This window comes from Eucyclogobius newberryi, unplaced genomic scaffold (assembly GCF_026437365.1).
Source record: "Eucyclogobius newberryi isolate DKJ021-1_F unplaced genomic scaffold, fEucNew1.0.hap1 SCAF_22, whole genome shotgun sequence".
Lineage (NCBI taxonomy): Eukaryota > Metazoa > Chordata > Actinopteri > Gobiiformes > Gobiidae > Eucyclogobius > Eucyclogobius newberryi.
In genome coordinates this window covers 17,695,836-17,719,009 of record NW_027315857.1, presented here as the reverse complement: position 1 = coordinate 17,719,009, position 23,174 = coordinate 17,695,836, and the positions used below count along the sequence as shown (strand labels likewise).

General features: G+C 40.5%; 1 protein-coding gene across 6 annotated transcripts in view; it reads right to left on the bottom strand.

Moving 5' to 3' along the window:
- nrxn2b (neurexin 2b) overlaps positions 1-23,174 on the bottom strand; it is a 1,099,331-nt gene that overhangs the window by 11,079 nt on the left and 1,065,078 nt on the right. For all 6 annotated transcript variants that reach the window (XM_072459234.1, XM_072459237.1, XM_072459236.1 and 3 more), the window contains 2 exons: positions 6,338-6,675; positions 247-325 (listed from right to left, as the gene is read on the bottom strand). In XM_072459234.1, the coding sequence (XP_072315335.1) occupies positions 247-325; positions 6,338-6,675 (417 nt within the window). The remainder of the gene's footprint in view (positions 1-246; positions 326-6,337; positions 6,676-23,174) is intronic.

Genomic DNA, 23,174 nt, shown 5'->3' with positions numbered 1-23,174 from the left:
AAGTTGGCTAGCTCTTTCCACGATATAATGCGGAAAAAGGGATTAGCAGCACAACACATTTGATATAATAGTAAATGGACACTTAGACAATAATGTGAGCTAGTTTACTTCAGTTGTTGAGGTTTTAGGTGCAAAACTGTCCAACCAGAGCTGCAGTCAAGCAGTCATCAGTCACTTGAATGAATAAATGTTATAAATACGTTATATATTTTGTTAGTGACCAGAGAAGGGCCGAAGTGGACTCACCGTTTCCAGGCTCACACTCCTCCAAGTCCTCATCATCACTGGGACATTCTGCTGATGCTACTAGCAAGTCATCTGCGTTCTGAAACAACAGAAAGAAATAAGGGAAGAAGTGATTATAAATGATGTTCACACACAAAAAAATACAAAATAAGGAAAGGTAAGGCGTGTAAGGGTAATTATTTATATTTAATTGTGTGTTTTGGCATATTTACCAATGGAAAGAAAGGAGAAAAAGTATTAATGCGAGAACTATTTGCTTTCTTAGGCTTTCCTTTAATAGAAATGTATTTCACTTAAAGATGGGAGGGCCAACAGCTAGTTCTGCTGCTGCGGTGGAGATGGAACAGAAGTTGGTTGCAACATTAAGAAAGGAGACAAGAGAAAGTGTATTTATCTGATTTTGTACGTTAACTACACATGCATTTAACCAGGAAAGTTGATATTTTTGTATTAGTGTGTCTAGAGCAGTATTTTTCAGCCTTTTTGACTCGCGGCACACTTTTTTGGGGTTTCCGAGGCATCAAAAGAACAATGATATAACCAAATATTAATGATGTGGTGAATATTGTCGCCTTCATGTGGGGGAGGGCGATATTAAGAAATACAATTTATCTCGATATGATTTTTCTCGCATACATACAACAATATTCAGACAATATTTTAGAAATGTGCTAAAATGTTCCTGTAAATGTCTTGGTTGAAGTTCAAGTATTGCACACAAAGAGAATAGACCATAAAATCACCCACAAAGGGCAGAAATATCACGTTAGAGCCATGTTTGGGATATTGTACAGGACATTTCTGATTACACAGGACGTTTCTGACTCTTTTTTAGCACATTTTATTTTCTATTTTTTATTATAGATCACATTATACTGAACCACAATTGTGATAGCTAATATTTTATAGACCGTACTGTATTTATCACTACATTTATCACTATTTACTACATGCCATGCTATTTCTCTAAATTTGGCCATGATGACTGTTTTGCTTTCCTTTTTGGATCCAAATTTTGCTCTGGAAACGAGTACATTATTCCATGCGTGAATCCATCAACTCAAATTTGACTTTCTCAAGGCGCACTAGCGTTCCCCGACACTCTGGTCGGTACTCTGACCGCAAGGTTAAAGTGAGAACGAATGACACGCAGTAAAAATATTACAGGATATATTTTGACACCACTAAAGCGTCAGTAAAAACTCACCTCGACCTGCAGAAGTCTAAAGTGAAAAGTTTTGTACGTTCATTTAACCCGACATTTAGGCTTGTATAGTTTGAATCTTTTCCCACACAACGCCGTCACATTTGGGTCAGAGTGGAGACAAGTGATGACTCCGACACTTCCACTACCACCGGCGCCGCTGCAGCAGACCCGCTCTTCGCACATCAAACGCCGCATCTTTTATTCTAAGCATCAAACGCATTATTCCGCTGTGATCAAAGCCGCGCCGCGCCGTGGTGAGGTAGCTCAGAGCACTTGCACAAATTGAAATTCGGGTTTCCGCCTGCGCCACGGCACCGAGTGTCCTGCCCCGGCTGAGGCTCGTGGAGGGTGTAAATCGGAGCATGAAGAGCTTGAAATGCGATGATGTTTGCGTGGCACTTGTAGTCTAATTGTAATCTTGAATGGTATTGGTACTGTGTCAAAAAAATGGACCGACGTTATATTTCACATTTGGAAAAAGGTCTCACGTTTGGACTTAATTTGAAAATGAACAAATTTGACCAAGTGGGACGTTTATTTTTGGCCCTAAATTTCTTTGGATGTCTTTTATATTAATGTATTTATTTTTTTCCCTCCCATTTTCTCTTTGGTCTTGTTTCTTGTGTTTGTTGTTTAAGGTTTTTAAATTAAAAACTGAATCTATTAATTACAAAACAAGGAAAACTAATAAGGATCATATTCCATAACTTTTATTAAATGCTTTATTTTATCTTCATTATGTTATGCTATACTATACATTGTTATTCATCTAAACATTTTTATTCAGATTTATTACATGTTTTTTCATTTGTATAAAGCATTTTAAAGGTGCAGCACCAGATTTGATCTTAAAAGCATGAATAAAGAACTACTCTTTACAGCAGTCTGTGTTTTCCTCCACTTCCTTCTGAGCCTCGTATTTATTATAGCCACGTAAAAACCCTGAATAAATCTGACTTTGCAGTTGTGTCTCTTGTGTCTCTTGTGGAGTCTGTTAGAAATGGCTTCTCTGCACATTACCAAGACCCTCTGCTCGTACCCCCAGTGTAAACCTGCCTCATGCCCAAACTTATGCACTTTTGACCGCTCAGCTATTCCTTTTGAACCTAGTGAACCAGATCCTACATTTGTGGAGCTCGACATCAAATGAAGTCAAATCCTCACTGTGGAGCAGCAAATCCAATACATGAACTTTCATACCAAGAATTGCCATAATCTATTATAAAAAAAAATAAAAAAAAAAATTAACATTTAAATAAAGATGAATAATGAATAAAAATGAATACCGCTCTATTGGATGATAACTGTATTTATTTAAGCTTCGTTCATGTAGTCGGGAAAAGAACAAAACAAATATATAATGTGTGTTAACTCCACTATATTATAAGCATTATTAAAGAACTGAACATAAGCTCTTACAGATGATTTGTACATGCGTTATAAACACACACAGGGTTCTGTATAACTAGCTTATTAACATTTATAAGGTATAATAAGTCATCTACACATGCCTTATAGTAAAGTGCTCAAGAACAAATATTGAGCTCTATTTTTAAGTGTTAACCGTGTGTTTCTATTCACACTTTTGATGCCTTTATTGAGAATTGTAAATAATTAGTCGTGAATCGTACGCGTTCCCTCCTTGAGCTCTCTTTATATATACATTAAACTTGCTTATTTTGGAAAAGCAATAACGCGACATACGTAAATCACCTGTATTTTATGAACATAGCAAGAACTCACACGTTTTGCATATGATTGTGTTATTTGACCTTAATTTATCACAAAACACATTCATCCACAAAAGCCGTGCGTTATCGTAAACACCAACAGAGGGCGCAAGTTGTTTTTTCACTTTCATCTGGTCTAATTGGCGCTGCCTTCTCGATTAAATTCACTCAGGACATGCAAAACTGGGAATTTGGGCAACCTTTGATCTGTTCTAAACATAACGTCAGCTTCCAGACCATAGCTGTCAGGAAGAAGGATGAAAAAGACTCCGACAGACTTCACTTTTAATGAACGGCTCCAATCAGAGAACAAAGTGAGAGGCTGCGGTGGTTATTGGCATCGATCCTTTCTGATTTTTGCTGCGCGACCGTTGAACATTTGGACGTGGACATCAGCCGTAAGAGTCATTTCACAAGACTTTGAACAAAACAAGCCGGCGTAGTTTTTGCACATTATTTATGATCACTTCAACAGAGAAATGTTGCGCCTCGTCCAGTGTCTCAGTTTGTTACTGAATTCTGGGGTCAGTTTGTGAGAAATACATGTGCATTGTTTCTCAAACAATTTCAAAAGCTGTTCTGCAGATATTGTGATAATAATAGTTTAAGACAACATTCTAGAATCACTGTAGTTCAAAACAGAGCTCAAAGTAGAATCCACTGTCGGTTTAATGTTCATATATCTGTAATTTCATGTCTCTGTCAGTATAAATGAACAAAAGTGAACTCATTTTTTCACAATTGCCTCAGAAATCAGTGCCAGTATTCAACACCAGATTGCAGTCAGTTGTCAGTTGAAAAGACTTTAAAACGTGAAATTAAAATGACTGGTTTGAGGAGCCAAAATCAAACAAATGATACGCTTCAACATTTGTGGATTTTATTTGGGATATTTCTTCTAAAAAACACTCTATCTTCCACAGAGGCTCATCAGATACTAGAACATGAACACAACCTAAACATTTTAAAGCATTTTTATGATTTAAAGACCATAGTGGCCTTAAAACACAATGAAAAGTGTACATGGACTCAGTACAATAACAACATTTCAATAATAGACCTTTGTCTAGTTTCCTACTGAATGATTTTCACCAGTGTGTGATTAGACCTATAGGACCTATACAGATCATGTTACCTGCTTTCTACAATATGTCCTCTTACTTTTTGAATTTTTCCTCTTTCAATAGTGTATAATTATGTAATGTATAATAATAATGTACAATTGTAGCAGTAGCAGTAGTAGTAACAGTAGCAGTAGTAGTAATAGTAGCAGTAGCAGTAGCAGTAACAGGAGTAGGAGTAGGAGTAGTAGTAGTAGCAGTAGCAGTAGCAGAAGCAGTAACAGGAGTAGGAGTAGGAGTAGTAGTAGTAGCAGTAGCAGTAGCAGTAGCAGTTGCACTAGCAGTAGCAGTAGCAGTAGCAGTAGCAGTAGTAGTAGCAGTAACAGGAGTAGGAGTAGGAGGAGTAGGAGTAGGAGTAGGAGTAGCAGTAACAGTAACAGTAGCAGTAGCAGTAGCAGTAGCAGTAGTAGTAGCAGTAACAGGAGTAGGAGTAGGAGTAGGAGTAGCAGTAACAGTAACAGTAACAGTAGCAGTAGCAGTAGCAGTAGCAGTAGCAGTAGCAGTAGCAGTAACAGTAGCAGTAGCAGTAGCAGTAGCAGTAGTAGTAGCAGTAACAGGAGTAGGAGTAGGAGGAGTAGGAGTAGGAGTAGCAGTAACAGTAGCAGTAGCAGTAGCAGTAGCAGTAGTAGTAGCAGTAACAGGAGTAGGAGTAGGAGGAGTAGGAGTAGCAGTAACAGTAACAGTAGCAGTAGCAGTAGCAGTAGCAGTAGCAGTAGCAGTAGCAGTAGCAGTAACAGTAGCAGTAGCAGTAGCAGTAGCAGTAGCAGTAACAGTAGCAGTAGCAGTAGCAGTAGCAGTAGCAGTAGCAGTAACAGTAGCAGTAGCAGTAGCAATAGCAGTAGCAGTAGCAGTAGCAGTAGCAGTAGCAGTAGCAGTAGCAGAGTAGCAGTAGCAGTAGCAGTAGCAGTAGCAGTAGCGGGTGAGACTTTTGATATTGTAATATTCCACTCTAATGTCACATTTGTTACACCCGTACCTTACAGAACATACATTTTGGGGCTGTGACTTCTCTTTCATATTTCGAGTTTTCATCTTTTACGTGACCCACCTCAGTTTAAATATTGACATTTCTTTCCTGAACAGTATGTACATAAAGGTAAACTCACACCAGCTCAGTCCTTTATGAAGTGACCCTCGGTGCCGCGTGCACAGTTCTAGGCAGTAATGATATCTCCAAAGACTCCACGCGGGAGACTGCAGCATGTTATTAGAGTTTTTATTAGTGTGGCGTGTCTGGTGACCCGCCTCTTCCATTTCTCTCCCACTGTTGTTTGTTACAGGGCAGCGGTCATTAACATAATCTGAACATAAATCACAGCCGCCCACCTCCTCACGGCAGCGCTCCGGGTCACTGGGGAACGGAATATAAGCTGAGAAAGTAAAGGCTTTGCTTCTTTCACTCAATATCAAAGTGTATATATTTAAGATGCCTATTGTCTATTTTTCTCCAGTTGGATCATTTTGGTGATGTTAATATTGTCACTTCCTGGTGAGACATGAACAGCAGATTTGACGTACAGTAGAGGCAAATCTTTATTTTGGTAAATTATTGTTTAAACAGTCCAACAAACCTGTTCCAAAGCTCTAACCTAAACCGAATGATCTGTCCCTAACCTTAACCTGATTGTGAAAAAAAATATACATAAAAAAAAAAAAAATACATTTGCTAGCATAGCCACCCATGCAAAGTGGCAGTTGTGTTACAGAACTGAAAGAAAGAGGGATTCTGTTATAAAACTCAATGCTACTTCCAGTTATTTTCAACTTAAAAACAAAATGTCTTCCTCACAAATGTTTACCACAGGTTCTACACCACTGAACTAAGTAATAATTAGAAAAACATGAGAACTTGTCATATGGACTACCTTTCATCTACCGATCATGTTCAACCAGGAAGTAACATTATAAACTTCATCAAAATTGTCAAACTGGGCCAAAATAAGCAACGTTTGAGTAAAACACAATCATAATCACTACATTTAGTGGCCTCTTGCGCTTGTCTTACCCAATCCCAACTCGTGCTGCCGCCTCACCTGTGTGACGCTGTCCCTCATGGTGGGCGACGAACGCTGCTTGCGTGTGGTGGTGGTGGCCATGGTGGTGGTGGTCTCCATGATGGTGGTGGACATGTCGGCGAGCGGGGTGGTGGAGGTGGTGTCCGTGGTCAGCACAGAGGGCACGTCCCCCACCAGGCGGAGATTGCCCTGGGTCTGGACGTTGGAGTCGCCCTCTGCCGCCAGCTTCAGGACCTGCAGGCCGTTGTAGTACAGGCCCGAGATCTGGCCCTGGAAGTGCCGGCCCTTTTCCCCGCCACCGCCGCCACCGCCGATCTTGATGAACGCCTGGCTGTTGAAGATGGTAAGCTGGCGGCCTAGTGGTGTAAAGGTGATGGAGGGAGGAGAGAAGTAGAGAGAAGAGACAAAAGAAAATAGTTAGTCATCACCAGTTGTAAGGTGAGGTGTAGAACAAAAGAACAGACATGTGCATCACACACTTACACACAGACGTGAGGACTAGGAATGTACCGAATAGTGTGATATTGTATCGTCAAAAGTCAACGCAATGATATATTGTTGGAATAAATCAAATAACAAGCTCCTGTACTTCAAGCAGAATTGAGTACATTTTGTGTCAAACAGTAGACCATGATCTTTTGCCAGCACTAATAATGAATTTGTGCAAAAAAGCTTTTTTTTTTTTTTTTTTAAACAAACAAAAAACATATATAGCATTTCATTATCAGTTCTTCAAAATATCGCAATAAATATTGTTCTGTGAGATACAGATTGTGATCATATCGTACGAAGGGCTTTGGATATCGTTACATCCCGAGATAGGACTGGACAACACTTAAAAACATGCAGTGTCTGATGATGATGATGATGATGATGATGATGATGATGACTGTAGACCGATGAGGTGTGAAGAGAAACTACTTTAGGTTTGAAAGTTGCTGTACTGTGTCTGGACTGTCAGACGTATTAGTCGGGGTTCAATAGAGCGCTGCAGATGGTTTTGGACATTGTCATCTCGTCATCGTCATCAATGAACTTCAGAACTATGTATTTGGGCCTCAAAACTCCTGCTATGGACTCAATAAATGATACATTTGGGACATAGTTCTGGCTGCAGGACGAAGGCCAGAATTACACAAACTTAACCAGATGATCAAAGACTGGACTGACTAAAAATAGACATTAGAAGAAAAAAAAAAATAAATAAATAATTAAATGTGTCCCTTTGTTTAATTTCTTTTGTTCACTCAGTTTGTTGTGTTCTGTGTTTAGAATCAGAATCTGATCCGTTCACAGGCTTTGGGGAAACTTTTAGAACTTTTGCTGGTGGATTTTCTGGAGTCTTCTTACAAACATATGAAACCTTTTGCAATCACTAGTCAGCCATATGTGACCCGCAGACAGCCATTGCCTGCACAGATCATGTGTGCACTTTCATCCCTTCACGAGAGACACATTTTATCTAGTATTTTTATTTATTTAGAGAGTTACTAACAAATAGCTTGTCGCTGTGTAAAAACGAGGCAATATGACATCATCAAAATATTGCAGAAACATTGCATGAAAAGTTTTGCCAGTCTCACATTGATGGTTAAGACCCAGTTTAGACCTGTTCCATCCAGTGGTTTAACGGATTATTACAAGTTAGACAAGATGTACAATGCAATCAACATACTATTGTAAAAATAAATGTATTTATTGTAATATTAAATAAGGAAAAAAAATGAGTGTGCTGATATTTTTTTAATCAATTTACTGTGACTGCGAGTGTTTTGTTTTTTTACCGATTATGATTACAAGATAGAAACAAATAAAATATGTTGGATAACCAAACCTGACTAGAAGATAACGTCACAATAACACAACTACGCTTCTCAAACTGAGGTGTGTCATGGTTTGATATTCTAGTCTTTTTTTCTGTTCCCCCAAAATGAATGCAAAATACCACTTAAAATGTGGTTTCTTCTCCCGCACGCCGGCCTACTTTCCATCGTCCCTCCACCGCAGGACACTCTGGGGAGATTGGACTGTAGCGCGTTGCCTTATGGGCCCGTGCCATGTGCCACTTTGTCCGCCTCAAAAACGTGGCACACGAAATGGATTGCCGGGACAGCCACTTCCTGCCCTGGAGACTAAGGGTTCAATGCCCAACGCATCTCATTCTGGACCCAAATGGAATACATTAGAACAATGGAAGGGGCCGTGTCATTGACCTCCACTGCACCTGAGCGCCGGCATGATAAAGTGCTTTCGCTTTCAGCAGAGGGAGGGAAAAAAAGATTCCAAGGAGAAAATAAGATTCTGGTGGGTGATGTTTAATTCAGTAAGTAAGATTCTCCGCAGCGGTCATTACCATTCGCTGGGATAAGATGGATTTGGGTGGCGACAGGGGTGTCCTCTTAGCCCTGTCCTTTTTTTCCTTCACAGTGTTAGCAGGAGGCAAGCTTTGTGTTTTCTTGGCTGATATTTCTAAAAAAACTCATCTTTTTAAACATTTTATGACTCAAACATGTATTTTCACATGACATTTTTCTCTGTAAAAATGTTGAAACTTAAATCGTCGCTGCTATTGTGACAGTTGTTGGGCCTGACTGAAATAAAAGGAATAATCCACATTACTCAAACATTATAACATGTTCTAAAGCTCCAAAAAGTTAGTTTGGCATAAAATGAGTCGTATGTTTAGACTGAGGGCAACATTCAGAACTGAGTGGCGGAGAACACTCGGTGAGGTAATTACTTAGAGGGGAAAGGACAAGAGGCCAAAGAGGTTTTTTATGGATTAATCGATGGGGGAAAGGGAAGAGCAGCGTGCGTCTGTGAAAAAGATACTGCAGCCATCATGTGTTTGTGAGCCAAAGGAGGACCCAAGGGTGCACACTCTTATGAGTGGGAGCTCCATGTGCTCTTGCTTTAACAGACTGCAGCTGCACTTACTTTACTGCTTAACATGTGGATAAAAGTGAGTGTAATCAATAAGTCTTCAAAATAAAACATTTTATTGGAGTAAGAGCTCACTGGAATATGGTTAAAGTTACGTTTTGAATTGACAACTTATTAAAAAATCACATCCTTTTTCCGTTTTTTAGAAAGGTCAGGGTGTCTTATTTGAAGTTGAGCTTTGATTTAACATTTCTACCTTTTATGAATCGTGCCCAATTGTCTCATTTGTATTTCCTTAAGCTCCTCGGTGTCTTTAAAGTATATTCACCTTCACCAGACATACTTATTCTAATCATTGTGCGCAAATTACTTCCTCAAAGCAATGTAGCATTCATACGCTCGCTGATGGTGGTTACTGTACATTTTGTACTAGTAGTTTGTTTAAGGGGCTGTACCTGATTTTATTTTTTAAAGTAATACCACGGATGCACCGCGAGACCCCCAGTTCAAAAGACGTGTAGTATGTGTGTGAATATTTCATGTTACAACGGGGGCACCAGCGGTTTATTAACAGGTCTGGCCCGTATATGTACAATTTCTATTTTCATCATACATTTTGTGTGTGCGGCTTTTATTCAGGAGCGTTGCATCGCACAAAACTACAGTAATTAGGATGCTCAGAATGCATTATGTAAGTGAGCAATCAATTCTGACCGCAAACAGTTTAAAATTAAGTCGTTTTTAAGTGCGCATTTAACGTCTATATGACTATGGTTCTCCTGTTTTTCTAATTATGATTTAGTTGGGAAAGTGTTTGTTTTTTTCGATACAACTTCCAGAGAAAACCTTCTACCCTTTTCAATTAGGGGAATTGTAATTATGATTTACACGCAGTTCATAGACACGCACTTGCTCTTCCATCTGTGCGGCAGCGGTGAACGCAGGCGTAGATATGGGTCATTTCACAATTGCTACGTGCTAAGTGCTTAGCGTGGGCGTAAAAAAACATGTTCCCATCTCTGCGTTTTCTTCCCATAATTATAAATATATATCGCGTCTTTGATTAATAATAATTACAAAAAAAGGAAGAAAGTGTTTGTAGATCGAAGTATTAGTCAGTTTGTAGTAGGTTTATTAAGTATCGCAAAATATTTAGTTTAGGAATATTTATTGTAGCTATGAGTGTTGCTCTGATTCATTATTATTTGGCAAACCATTATAAAAAGGATAAAGTTGGCGAATTTGTATTGGATGCAAAACAACAATCACGTTCCTCCCCATGGCCTAAGTCAGTGGTTTAAAGTTCAGCATCTCCACTTCTAGAATCAAACCTTGAAACTGCGAAAATCTCTGACATGATGTGTGCATAAAACAATGAAAAGGCAATGTACAAGATCGACAGGCAACATTGTCCGGAATGTCCTTGGTGCGAGGACGTAGGACACACACAGCAGCCCATAAGGTCTCCACTTTCACCCCCCTCCCCCTCCCCGGTGGTCTCCACGGAGAAGGTGAGGACATAATATTACATGGTGAACTGCAGCATGACACCTTTCCGAAGAATTGTGAACGGGTTTTTGGAAGTTCGATAATCTATTCAGTTTTCTCCAGTGTTTTGGTTTATTGTAGAGTAGCAATTGTGGTAAAAAGCAGCAGCAGATATGCAATAAAAGCTGTTTAGTGGTAGTGTAAATTAAAAAGAAGTGGAACAAAGAAGTTATTGCGTTTAAAGTTGTTAAAAATAATGTGCCACATATTTCCATTTTATGGAAGCAATTCCTTCTTGACTCTTACTAAATACTATTCAATATAGTTAGAGGAGTTAGTTATGCTTCTTTAAGTTAGAAAATGTGTATAAAGTGAAATATGTCATGTTACAAGAGGGTATGATCATTGGGATAACTCTAAATATTGTACCAATCACATGAGCAGTTACGCAGCATTTGAATTTCAAAAGCCACTGCACGATTTTGCGATGAAAGATAATTGAGTTGTACCTTAAAAAACAACAAGACAAAGATTAAACTAAGAACCATTGTGTGACTAAAGACGAGCTGCGATTTGTATCAAGCACATCTTATTATTTGGAAGTGAGCGCTCCTCTCATTGCGTCTACGATCGATCTAACATATGTTCAACAGTAAACACAAAGCAGGCGCTCCATAGTTTTTACAACCAACAACAGAAGCGCTCAGCCATGACTGGGACCCAATCTCCCAAGACACAAAAGCACAGCTAGCATGTAGCTCTAGCCTCTGCTAACCAGTACAACTACGGGGAATTTACTGCAGCTAACCGCATGGGGTTTCTCAGAGTTTTCAGGCCGGGACCCCCACTGCAAATTAGAATTATGTCTGAGATCATGTTCAGTTGTGTAACATTTAAAATCAGGATTCATTAGTGTTTATTTGAGTGGCTTAATGTTGTATTTGACTAAACTAGGCTGTTTCCAATTGAAAAAAAAACATATATATTAAATACATTGTAATCATTAAAAAAAAACAAAAAAAAAACATCTCCTATATCATATCGCGGCCCCAGCTCATGCCTCGCAACCCCCTGGGGCCAAACCCCACTCTGTGAACCACTGGCTCACCGCATAATGTGTCTTACTACTTTAAATTCCTCAGCCTCGCCTTGTAGTGAGACATCCATAAGACTGCAATGACTGTGACTGCAATTATTAAAAGTACATGTGGAGCTCAGGCCGCACACAGTGAGGTGGGATCAAAGTCTGTGACCACAAGAGCTCTGCAGAGCTCCGGTCCTACTCTGAGATATCCACTGCAAGAACACTGCCATGTGCAGTGTGAGCGAGGCAGTAAGATGGTGCTAATGTGGCAAAATAACAGTGGCACATCTTGGATTTGCTGAAATGTGCAATCATTTATCACCATTAGATTGATTCCAAAATTCCAAACAGCTGTTTCCCCCTCACCAAGAAAGAGCAAGGAAATATACCACGGCTTTATTCAACCTTCACCAACTCATTTACCCATCACCATCTTTAAAAAGCTCCCCTTTATAGTAACCTCCATGTTTTCCCTTTCCTATAGAAGCAATGCGTCCAAAGGTGCCCTCCAGATGCATTATGGGAAATGTATTTGTTTTGCCCCTGTCGTCTCGTGATGAGACTCTAACTCGGGCTGATGAAGTTGTTGTTTCAGGCCCTGCTGGGGCAAATCAAAATTGGCATAATGCGTCCACGGCCAATTTGGCCACGCCATAAATCAACCCTATGGTCCATCAAAACGTATGAGATGTGTCAGTGCAGTGACCTCAAAGACGCTGGAAAAATATAATTTACATTTAAGCGGCGGCGTGGAGTAGACAGTGTCATCGGGCGCTAATGCGGAGGCGATTGGGGCAAGATTGGTGGGATTGCTAAGATGTGTTTTATGCTTCCATTTCCCAGAAGCCCAGAGGTGATAGGTATTTAATGGGCCAGTATGAGAGGGAGGGGCTAGGAAATGATGAGACAATAAAGAAGGAGTGGGCAGTGATCTGGACGCTTATGAAGATAGACATGAAAGCGAGGAGCAAGAAAGGACGCAAAAGGTAGAGTTTGTAAAGGCAATCGTGAAATGCCTGTGGAACAGTGGCAGAGTGGTTAGCACCTTTGCTTTGCTGATAGAATACCTCAAGTTTGATTTGTTTTTCTTAGGGTTGTTACGACCATACATTTTGAAGGGCATATTGCTGCAGAAAGTATCACAGCTCAAATGTCATTGTACAAATAAAAAAGAGATGTCCACTAGAGCAAAGAAAAAGTAAAGACGATATATTCGTCCCCAAAAAGGACCCTCAGTCTCAGTTTTTGAACGATAATGTCAACATAGTAATTATTGTGCCCAGTTTTTCTAATTGGTTATTTCACTTAATTCCTCCAATCGGAACTCACGTGTTTGAGACAAGAATTTAAAATGTCATTTGGTTGGATTAAAACATGCCCTGAAAGGCTTCTCTACAGCAGAATAGAAGGATGGGTCGAATGTAGAAGGCACACGTTCTAAATGGCACACCCCTCTTAGTCGCTGCAGTATTGATGTATGAGGTTAAAGTACAAATGTTCTCTTTCTAAGGATACAGGATGGTAAGAAACACAATACACAATACAACCATTTGATGCCTTTTTGTTTCTTGGCATGGTTCCATTTTGTGCCTTCTCACCACCAAAGCTCCACTAGCTACTGCTGTTTTTGCTCACTTGACATTTATCACTTCCACATCCATCGTGTTCGGACTGAGAAAGGAAAACAAGCTTTTAGTTCTGTTTTCCGAACACTTCAGTTGAAAACTAAACGTTCAGATTTAGTTTCCTTCAACATATTTCGTTCCTTTTTACTTAAGAAAAGATGTCTCCAACACTTGTGAAACATCCATCCATTTTCTACCGCTTGTTCCCTTTCGGGGTCGCGGGTGACTGGAGCCTATCCCAGTGACTTTGGGCCTTAGGCGGGGTACATCCTGGACAGTGGCCAACTCGTTGCAGGGCCAACACAGAGACATAGACATTACAGACAGTTCCCGCTCACATTCATTCACTAGGGCCAATTTAGAGTCACCAATTTTGCCTAACACATGCATGTCTTTGGACGGTGCCGGAGAACCCGGAGAGAACCCACGGTAACACGGGGAGAACATGCAGACTCCACCCAGAGAGATCATGTGATGTGGGTCTGGTCCAGGAATTTAACCCATGATCTCCTTCTTGGGAGGCAAGAGCGCTAACCGCCTTTTGCCACTGTGCACCCACTTGTGAAACAGTTACATTAATGTCAAACTATGCCACTTGCCACCAGCCAAAGTGTAAATGGTTAAAAATGATTGCACTTTAACCCAGCGGACATGTGAAGGGGGACGGGGAAGCTTCATTCAGATCTTTAACTGCTCTTTTTAATCATGTTTTGTAACCTTGTAATGATCCTGACGAGTGCTGCTGATCTCTTAACCAGGTCTTCTGGAACAAGAAATCTCGACGTCAATGGGTGTTTTGCTGGTTAAATAAAATGTCAATAAAATAAGCCTGCAGTGTATGTTTTTGGTTGATGAGTGGATACTAAGGCACGGTGAGCAAACTGCATGCTACCGCTGATCTATTGTGTATCTCTGCTGTACGACAGTCATGATGCATCATAGACTAGTGCATCTCGCTGAAGATGAAAAGAAGACAGACGTTTTGGGGTTTTGAGCCTGGCGAGTCGCAGAGACAAATTAAAGCAGCAAAAGCTCATTGATATAACTTAACATTCTAAAGCACTTTGTGTCCGTGTGGGTGAATGTTTGATTCTAAAATATATCAGTAGTAAAGTGTTCATAGGAAGTAGGCTAATGTTAAAAGATATGTCATGAAATATGGTCTTTTTTACATCTAACATTGTTTCCTCATCAAAAACTTACATTTAGCTTAATTCACGCTAGTTTGATGAAGACTGGTTAAACATTCTTCTCCCTCCGAGCGTCAAAAACATTCCATTCTGAATTCTCCTTGATGTGTGATGAGAATCTTGTGTTCCTAAACCATTGCCAGACTTTCTGTCGTCAAATCACATTCATTACAATATAATAACTACACCAGGAAGTCAGCATGCTAGTTAAGGATATTTTAATTCTTTCTGCAGCCAGTAGATGGAGCCAAAGCTCACATACTCTGGCATCTCATAAAGCTGCAGTGTTCTCACTGAGGGGCTTTTGGCCAAGCGGGCGCCGAGCGCGATACGCCGCTCCTAAGTGGCGGAGTGTGATCATATTGGCTTTCCATATCGAGGGCGCGAGCAGCGAAAGGTGCGAGCAAATTTTTTTAAGTACTTTATGCTAGTGCCTACGGTGATGTCCCACCGCCATCCTCAAACCTCAGCCCAGCGAGAACACTGGGCTGTGACATGTGATTATTTAACATACACATTTCTAACATATTTTGTTCTAAAACATAAAATGACAATGTAAAGATACTCAAGAATATGTTTAAAAGCCAGTAACAATACAAATAATGCACAATATGTGTCCTTTAAATGTGCAAGTAACGTTTATCAGCATAGCCACATGGTAGTTCAATGTGTAAACTTTGTGAAACAAAGTGCTTCTTGGAGTCCACTGGTCCCTCCTGATGGCGACCAGGGGTCTAGGGGGATGTTATAGAAGGACAAATCTTTCTTTCGTTGTTTGTAAAACCCCCAATGCATCAAGCAGATGACCCAGTGGCTTCCAGTACCAACGTCACTTCTGACCCATGAATAAACATTTTGGTATTAATTTTGTCCACTATTTTTTCTGATTCACTAAAATATATATAATGACTTGTCGAAGTTGCTTGTACACATTGGGAGCAGACGTATCTAACTTATTTTTCAGGTTATTTTGTTGTTTTTCTGTTTTCTTGTCCAACTGGCTGGGAACATTGCACAACTCACCTCGGGGTATGTGGTCTGAAACACAGGGGCAGCTCGACGGTTCGATCGGCACAGAATCATGCATGTGATGACCCCTGGATGTCACGTATCTCACCGGAGCCAGAGTAACATGGCTATTTTTACATCTCTAATCTACCCTGTGACAGACTCAGTAGACTCTGCAGCGCTGCGATGACAGCTAATCAATACAAGCTCGAGCTGACTGTATGTTTTACACAGGATGAAGATGGACATTACTATGTTGCAGTCACAGTGCAGTTTTAGTAATATTACTGCACTATTGTTTTAATCTGCCCTGGTGATGGTGTGCTCTTTGTCTTTGTCGCCCTTCGAGGCATCCGCTGTTGAGATTTCGATCATTGGATTGTTGTTTTTTGTGCTCAAACTGTGTGTCAGCATTCTCTTTCACCAGAAAAGAGCTCGTAAACATCAGAACACACTCTTACAGATCTGCAACGTCATCTGCATTTGTACGTTGCACCATATCGCCCACGCACAGTCCGAGTTTGTGAATTTTGTGATCTGACAATGGCCACAATCTGTGTTTTTACTAAGTCGTGGTACCTCATGTGGATATGCAAACTATATAAGCGCATTAACCTGACGTTTGATGGCGTGACCCTCTTTACAGGGGCTTTATGTGTGTGTGTGTGTGTGTTTGTGTGTGTGTGTGTGTGAGTGTGTGTGTGTGTGTGTGTCAGTGTGTGTGTGTGTGTGTGTGTGTGTGAGTGTGTGTGTGTGTGTGTGTTGAGTGTGTGTGTGTGTGTGTGTGTGTGTGTGTGAGTGTGTGTGTGTGTGTTTGTGTTGAGTGTGTGTGTGTGTGTGTGCGTGAGTGTGTGTGTGTGTGTGAGTGTGTGTGTGTGTGTGTGTGTGTGAGTGTGTGTGTGTGTGTGTGTGTGTTTGTGTTGAGTGTGTGTGTGTGTGTGTGTGTGTGAGTGTGTGTGTGTGTGTGTGTGTGTGTGTGAGTGTGTGTGTGTGTGTGTTTGTGTGTGTGTGTGTGTGTGTGTGAGTGTGTGTGTGTGAGTGTTAGTGTGTGTGTGTGTCTGTGTGTGAGTGTGTGTGTGTGAGTGTTTGTGTGTTTGTGTGAGTGTGTGTGTGTGAGAGTGTGTGTGTGTGTGTGAGTGTGTGTGTGTGAGTGTGTGAGTGTGTGTGTGTGTGTGAGTGTGTGTGAGTGTGTGTGTGTGTGTGTGAGTGTGTGAGTGTGTGTGTGTGAGTGTGTGAGTGTGTGTGTGTGTGTGAGTGTGTGTGAGTGTGTGTGTGTGTGTGTGAGTGTGTGTGTGTGTGTGAGAGTGTGTGAGTGTGTGTGAGTGTGTGTGTGAGTGTGTGTGTGTGTGTGTGTGTGTGTGAGAGTGTGTGAGTGTGTGTGAGTGTGTGTGTGTGTGTGTGAGAGTGTGTGAGTGTGTGTGTGTGTGTGTGTGTGTGTGTGTGAGAGTGTGTGAGTGTGTGTGTGTGTGTGTGTGTGTGTGTAAAGGGGAAAATGGGGTATACAAAGGAATGTATGTAATGAATTTGAGGAGACCTCAGGAAGAATAGCAACTGGTATGGAGCTAATGGGGATCTTAATAAACTAAATCATCACTGAGCTTAACAGAGGAGTGAATAAAACATCATCCATGCTAATTTCAAATGTAAAATGTTCTTGTTGGACCCTTGTTCATTCTTGAATGTGCACAAATGTTGTTTGTAAGAAAACAAATGAACACATTTGAATCTGTTTGTAGCTGTCCACATTATTCCTCATTTACCTAATGCAACCTAATTACTCACCATGATGAGGTAATAAGTGCTTTTCACAACTTTCAGAGGCCAGACCTGAGTAAAGCTAACTACAACTATCATGCTAACCGCGCTCTATATTTTGACGCGGACAGTTCACAACGGTCTAATTTTGACCCTAAGAGCTTCTTCTACAATATCTGTGCTGAGGTTTTACTTTATTACATGAAAACAACTGAGTACAAACACTGTAAGAGTGTTTACAACCAGCAGTTTCCCTTCGTATTCACTCAAAGTAGTGTTTAGAGAGAATAATGTCATCTATTTTCCTGCCTACAAGACGCCATTGCTCTGAAACGTGCTGTTCTCCATAACCCCATCAATTCAGCAGCGTCACATGGTCATTTTGGGTCAAATAAAAATATCCCAGTGCTGGCTACTGTGATCTTTGCTTTACATTGTCACGCCCGTCATCATGGCCGGCATTTTGTTGTGATGACATTTACGGTGACGTCCTGTAAAGAGACAGTAAACAGTTTTCAACCCAAAGTCAGTGGATTTATTTCTTAAGTCGTTTTAGATCAGTATTGCTATTCATATTGTCAAAATGAATGATCCATAGGTGTCATGACAAACGCATAATGTGTCTTCTTTCACTTAAATGGATTACATTTTGGTGGATGCATTTAGAATCTTAAAAGCTGTAATAAAACGTTATTACAGTGCGATAGGGTTCCATTTAGATCAATCACATTTCTATTTCTACATTCCAAACAGTCCATGAAGTCTTATTGCATCACCTTAATCTACTTCTTCTATCCCTCAAACTCTTTCAAATATGACTCCTTCATCTTTGGTCAGGCTTTCTTTTTCTTTTCTTTTTTTACTCACACAATGTTTGAATTTTGCTCTGCAGATGTTCGTATCACTCTCTAGAGAATACTCTTTCTTTTGTGGGGCTGACTTAAGAACACGAGTGAGATATCCCGGATAAAGAGTCGTCTGGACGTGTGTGAGAGAATGGGGTCGAGAGCGATGAGAGCGGAGAGGGATTCTGACACTGCGGAGTCGAAACTGCGAGGACGGAATGTCAAAACGCACAGACGGCGGGGGGCGGCCAGGGAGCAGCGGACAGCGGTGATAAGAGGAACAAGAGAAGTGACGAGGCGCAGGCGCTAGGAGGAATGCAGTAATGTACCGGAGAGAGCGGTGGGAGAGAGTGAGAGGGATAAAGGTCTATTTCAGGTTTAGTGAAGGCCCCACGCAACATACAATACTTGCTTTTCTATATAACTATACTAGAAGGTCTATAAATAACTTCTATTTCTTGTAGTTCGGTAAAATTACCCATATTACGCATTATTTGTATTTTTATTGAACTTGAAACATGGACCTTTACTTTGGCGTCTCGTGTTTTAGAACGTAAAATAATGTACAGTATTTTCCGGACTATAAGTCGCACTAGCCAAAAAAATGCATAACAGAGAAGAAAAAAAACATATATAAGTCGCACTGGATGCTAACATAACACAGCTACATGACGCACAGACAGAACTGTGGTAAGTGTCTGGTATGTTAACGTAACATATTAACAGTTATTCAGATAACTATAGCATAAAGAACATGCTAACAAGTTTACCAAAGCATCAGTTTTACCCCAAATCACTGAATCCATTGAATTCTTCTTCCTCTGTGTCACTTCTAAACAACTCCACAAACTCCGGATGAAGAGGAAGTGCAGATTCTTCTTCTGCGTCGCTTAGAGCCTAGAGCGCCCTCATGCGGTTGCCATGGGAAATGCAGTTGCCAGTGTGAAAATGACGAATAATATCACATATAAGTTGCTCTGGAGTATAAGTATCAGTATGAAAAAAGTGGACTAAACTTATAGTCCGGAAAATACGGTACCTACTGATACATTCTGGCACTTGCATGATTTATGGACTTCCAAACTACACAGAAGATCTCAAATTGTGTGTTTTTAGGGGTTCAGAGGAGAAAGGGCCTTGTATCAGAGGTAGAGGTAGGGGTTACTAACATTAAACATATTATGCATTGAGCTGTGTACAGATCCACTTTGTTGTTTCGGGCATAATATATATCTCAGTTTATTTGTGCTTCCAGAGAAGACGTCAAACTTCGTGCCGGTTTTTGTTTCGTGGGCTTTGAAGCAAGGCTTTTGTGCAACCTTATTCCCACACTTAGCTGAATACTTGTAACCTTTTGTCTTTTTCATGGACATTTCCTCCTGTATTAATGTTTTTTGTATGCGTCCCTCTTAATTTCCCTGCACATTTCCATCTGCTCCTCACTGACGGACAAAGGAAGAACGCAGACGAAAGCAGGACACGGTGAATAACGTAAGAACGAATGTCCACTGTGAAGTGCTCCTACGTTATCGCCACGGCACCACGCTCTCTGCGGTAATTAAGACTATTTCGCTTTTCTTCTTTGCTCCAGCGAAGTTATGGGAGGAACAGTATGAATTAATCATGTTTGACAATGGAGTGGAGGGAACCAAATTCAGCGTGAAGCCAGGAGCCCCCGAGGTTCTTCAAGAAGATATGGTGGGACCGGAGAAGGCAGCAGATGAATGGCTTTTGGGCTATATCTCCGATCGTGTATCTTTAAAAAGTGGTGATGGCGAAGAACTGATAATGTCACATAAATGGGAGGAGATAGGGGGGGAGTGTGGTGAGTTGGGGACAGAGAGTTTCAAAGGACTTGTTTTTGGAACGTGAAAAGAGAGCATGACATAAAAGATGAGTGCTACTTTTTTGTTGGTGCAGGAGTTAGGCACAAACTTATTGCGAAGTTTGGACAGTTTTTCATTGCTATTTTCCCTTCGTTTAACGTCGTTCAATCACGTAGTTGAAAATTATAGATTGTAAAGTTCTGCTTTTCAGTTGGTTTGACATGGCCACTTGAGAAAGAAAGATGTTACAATCTTTTTGTTTGGCTCTGTTCCATATGAACCAGGACTTCGCGGACATCTTTGTTTGCAGATCTTCATATGTTGTCGTTGGTTTGAGATTCTTTATTTATAGAATTTAAACTAACTTAATGAATGACTGACCAAGTATCAACACTAGTATAACATCAACCACCTTTTATTAAGTTTCTCAATATTGAATTTAGTGTCATGGTTCAATGGTAAAAAAAATAGGTTGAAGGTTTGATTTTAGCTGTTTTCTTTTTTATAGTTTCAATTTTTTTTTTTTTTTTTAATAAATAAACAAAATAGAATGACCAGCGAGACTGAAAAACACACAAGTGGACACCAACTAAACACAAATACAAAGTGCCCAGGTCCATTGTGCCTACATATGCCGCCATGAATATATATCTGTCTTTATTGAGGTTAAAGTATAGAATAGTCTTAGAAATAGTCTAGTTTGTGGATTTGAAAAATAGATGTACTGGTGCACGAGGGGGTTCATCTCCCTCCAGATTTTAACCAGTCCTATATTCTTCAATTATTTATAGAACTCTCTTCCCATTGTTCTTCCAGTCCCTCTCGAGTTTGACACGTATTGGACGCAAACTTTCGAAACGCCGCCACAGATTAGGGTTCCCTCAGAGTGGTTTGCAATCAGGTCCATAATATCAGCTTAAAAGGTGGCATCACTCTTCAAACACCTTCAATGGAGTAAAAACCTTTCCTTTCTTTTTTTTTTTTTTCTTAGGATTTTTGGACCATAGGGCTTTATCGGACAGGACAGATGAGAGCAAAAGGGGGGACTAGAGAGAAGGGAGGACACGCAGCAAATAGTACAGCACAGAGTAAAAACCTTTCTACTAAAAGCTCCCTTAACCAGTATCTGCTCTCTTTGTCTTTACATTCAAACTGTTTAAAAGCTGTTCTGTTTGAGGTCAACGTTGCAACTCTCCTCTTGTGTTTGCCCCTGATTCCAGCTGTTATTGCGTCGTTGGGCAAGACACTTACCCATCAGACATTTGTGTAAGTGATTGGTGGTGGCAGTTAACGATTAGATACATTCAAAACCACCATGTGCGACTGAGGAATTGAATAATAATGCAAGGTATAAAGGCGTGAAAGTGTGAAGGTCGTATAAGAGCATAACGACTCCGGTTCAATACCCGCATGTCTGAGATTTGTACGTGTTTACACCACTGTCTGACGTCTTTGATCCGTCTGCAACTCTGTGGCAAAAACATGCAAGAAACCTTTTCGTTTGATGGATGCGGCAGCGGTATAAACGCGCTATTTATAGCCAGACAAAAGATGAACACAAATGTTCTTGTTTCTGGCGGCAGGGTCAAATTACTGGCCAAAACTTTATTCGCAGCTGTATTTCAGTTTTACTTGCATTTCTCATGGACATATTCATAATTTATACTCCATGTTTTTTTTAAACTTTCACTTCACTTGATGATGCACTTATTGAATACCGAGGAGAGAAAGCTCGTTGGCTATATGTATTTATGTATTTATGAAGAAAAACAGAGAATTGATAAGTTAAAGAGAGGGCAGAGGATTGTTGAAGAAATACAGCCCGCTAAGGCAGGCAAGATGCGTTATCTGATACATATTTTGTAAAAATATAGTGCCTGAATTATAAAACCTTTACGCTCAGACTCAATGTAAGTTGGAAGTTTGACGTGGTGGAGTTGGCGATGAATCCAAAACGATGATTAATCAAAGTTTTTGTTCATGGAAAAGTCATGTTCGGGCTGCGCGGTGGTTAAGTGCTTTTAACCCTGCACACATAAGCCGGGCTCCAGGTGCAGCCGGCCGCAGTGTTGAGTGTTCAATTCCTTACTCCAACTATTTCCTGCATGTCCTCCCTTCTCTCTCATCCCCCATTTCACACTACTTTCCTGTCAATAAAGTAGCTCTTAAAGGCATAATGGACGATTTTTTTGGCCCAAATCTGAGTCTCATTTCCTCGTGGCGTGGACTGCCGGTTAGTCCTGCCACGTATCAATCATAATCTCAAATCGCCGAAAAATCGTCCATTACGGCTTTAAGAAAGCACTTTAAAAAAAAGAGGAAAAGTCATGTCAGTGTTTGTACTTTATGGCTCCAGTGAATCGTAGAGAAGTGCATTCCTTTATTAGAAGTGTCTTGGTAAGAAGTGCATCCCTTTGTTAGAAGTGCCTTGGTAAGAAGTGCATCCCTTTGTTAGAAGTGCATCCCTTTATGAGAAGTGCATCCCTTTATGAGAAGTGCCCTGGTAAGTAGTGCATCCCTTTGTTAGAAGTGCCTTGGTAAGAAGTGCATCCCTTTGTTAGAAGTGCCTTGGTAAGTAGTGCATCCCTTTGTTAGAAGTGCCTTGGTAAGTAGTGCATCCCTTTGTTAGAAGTGCCTTGGTAAGTAGTGCATCCCTTTGTTAGAAGTGCCTTGGTAAGTAGTGCATCCCTTTGTTAGAAGTGCCTTGGTAAGTAGTGCATCCCTTTATTAGAAGTGCCTTGGTAAGTAGTGCATCCCTTTGTTAGAAGTGCCTTGGTAAGTAGTGCATCCCTTTGTTAGAAGTGCCTTGGTAAGTAGTGAATCCCTTTGTTAGAAGTGCCTTGGTAAGAAGTGTATCTCTTTGTTAGAAGTGCCTTGGTAAGAAGTGTATCTCTTTGTTAGAAGTGCCTTGGTAAGAAGTGCATCCCTTTGTTAGAAGTGCCTTGGTAAGAAGTGCATCCCTTGGTGTGCCACAGGGGCAGGAGACCGTATGAGCTGCTTGTGTAGTAGTTTCAGCGCATAAACATATCACAACATGGACCATAACATCAACAGCAAAATGATCCATGTTGTTCATCATCCGAGCACATCCAAACGTACAAATTCACAAAATCAAACAATTTACCATCAGTGAAAACAATAAATGTTAAAG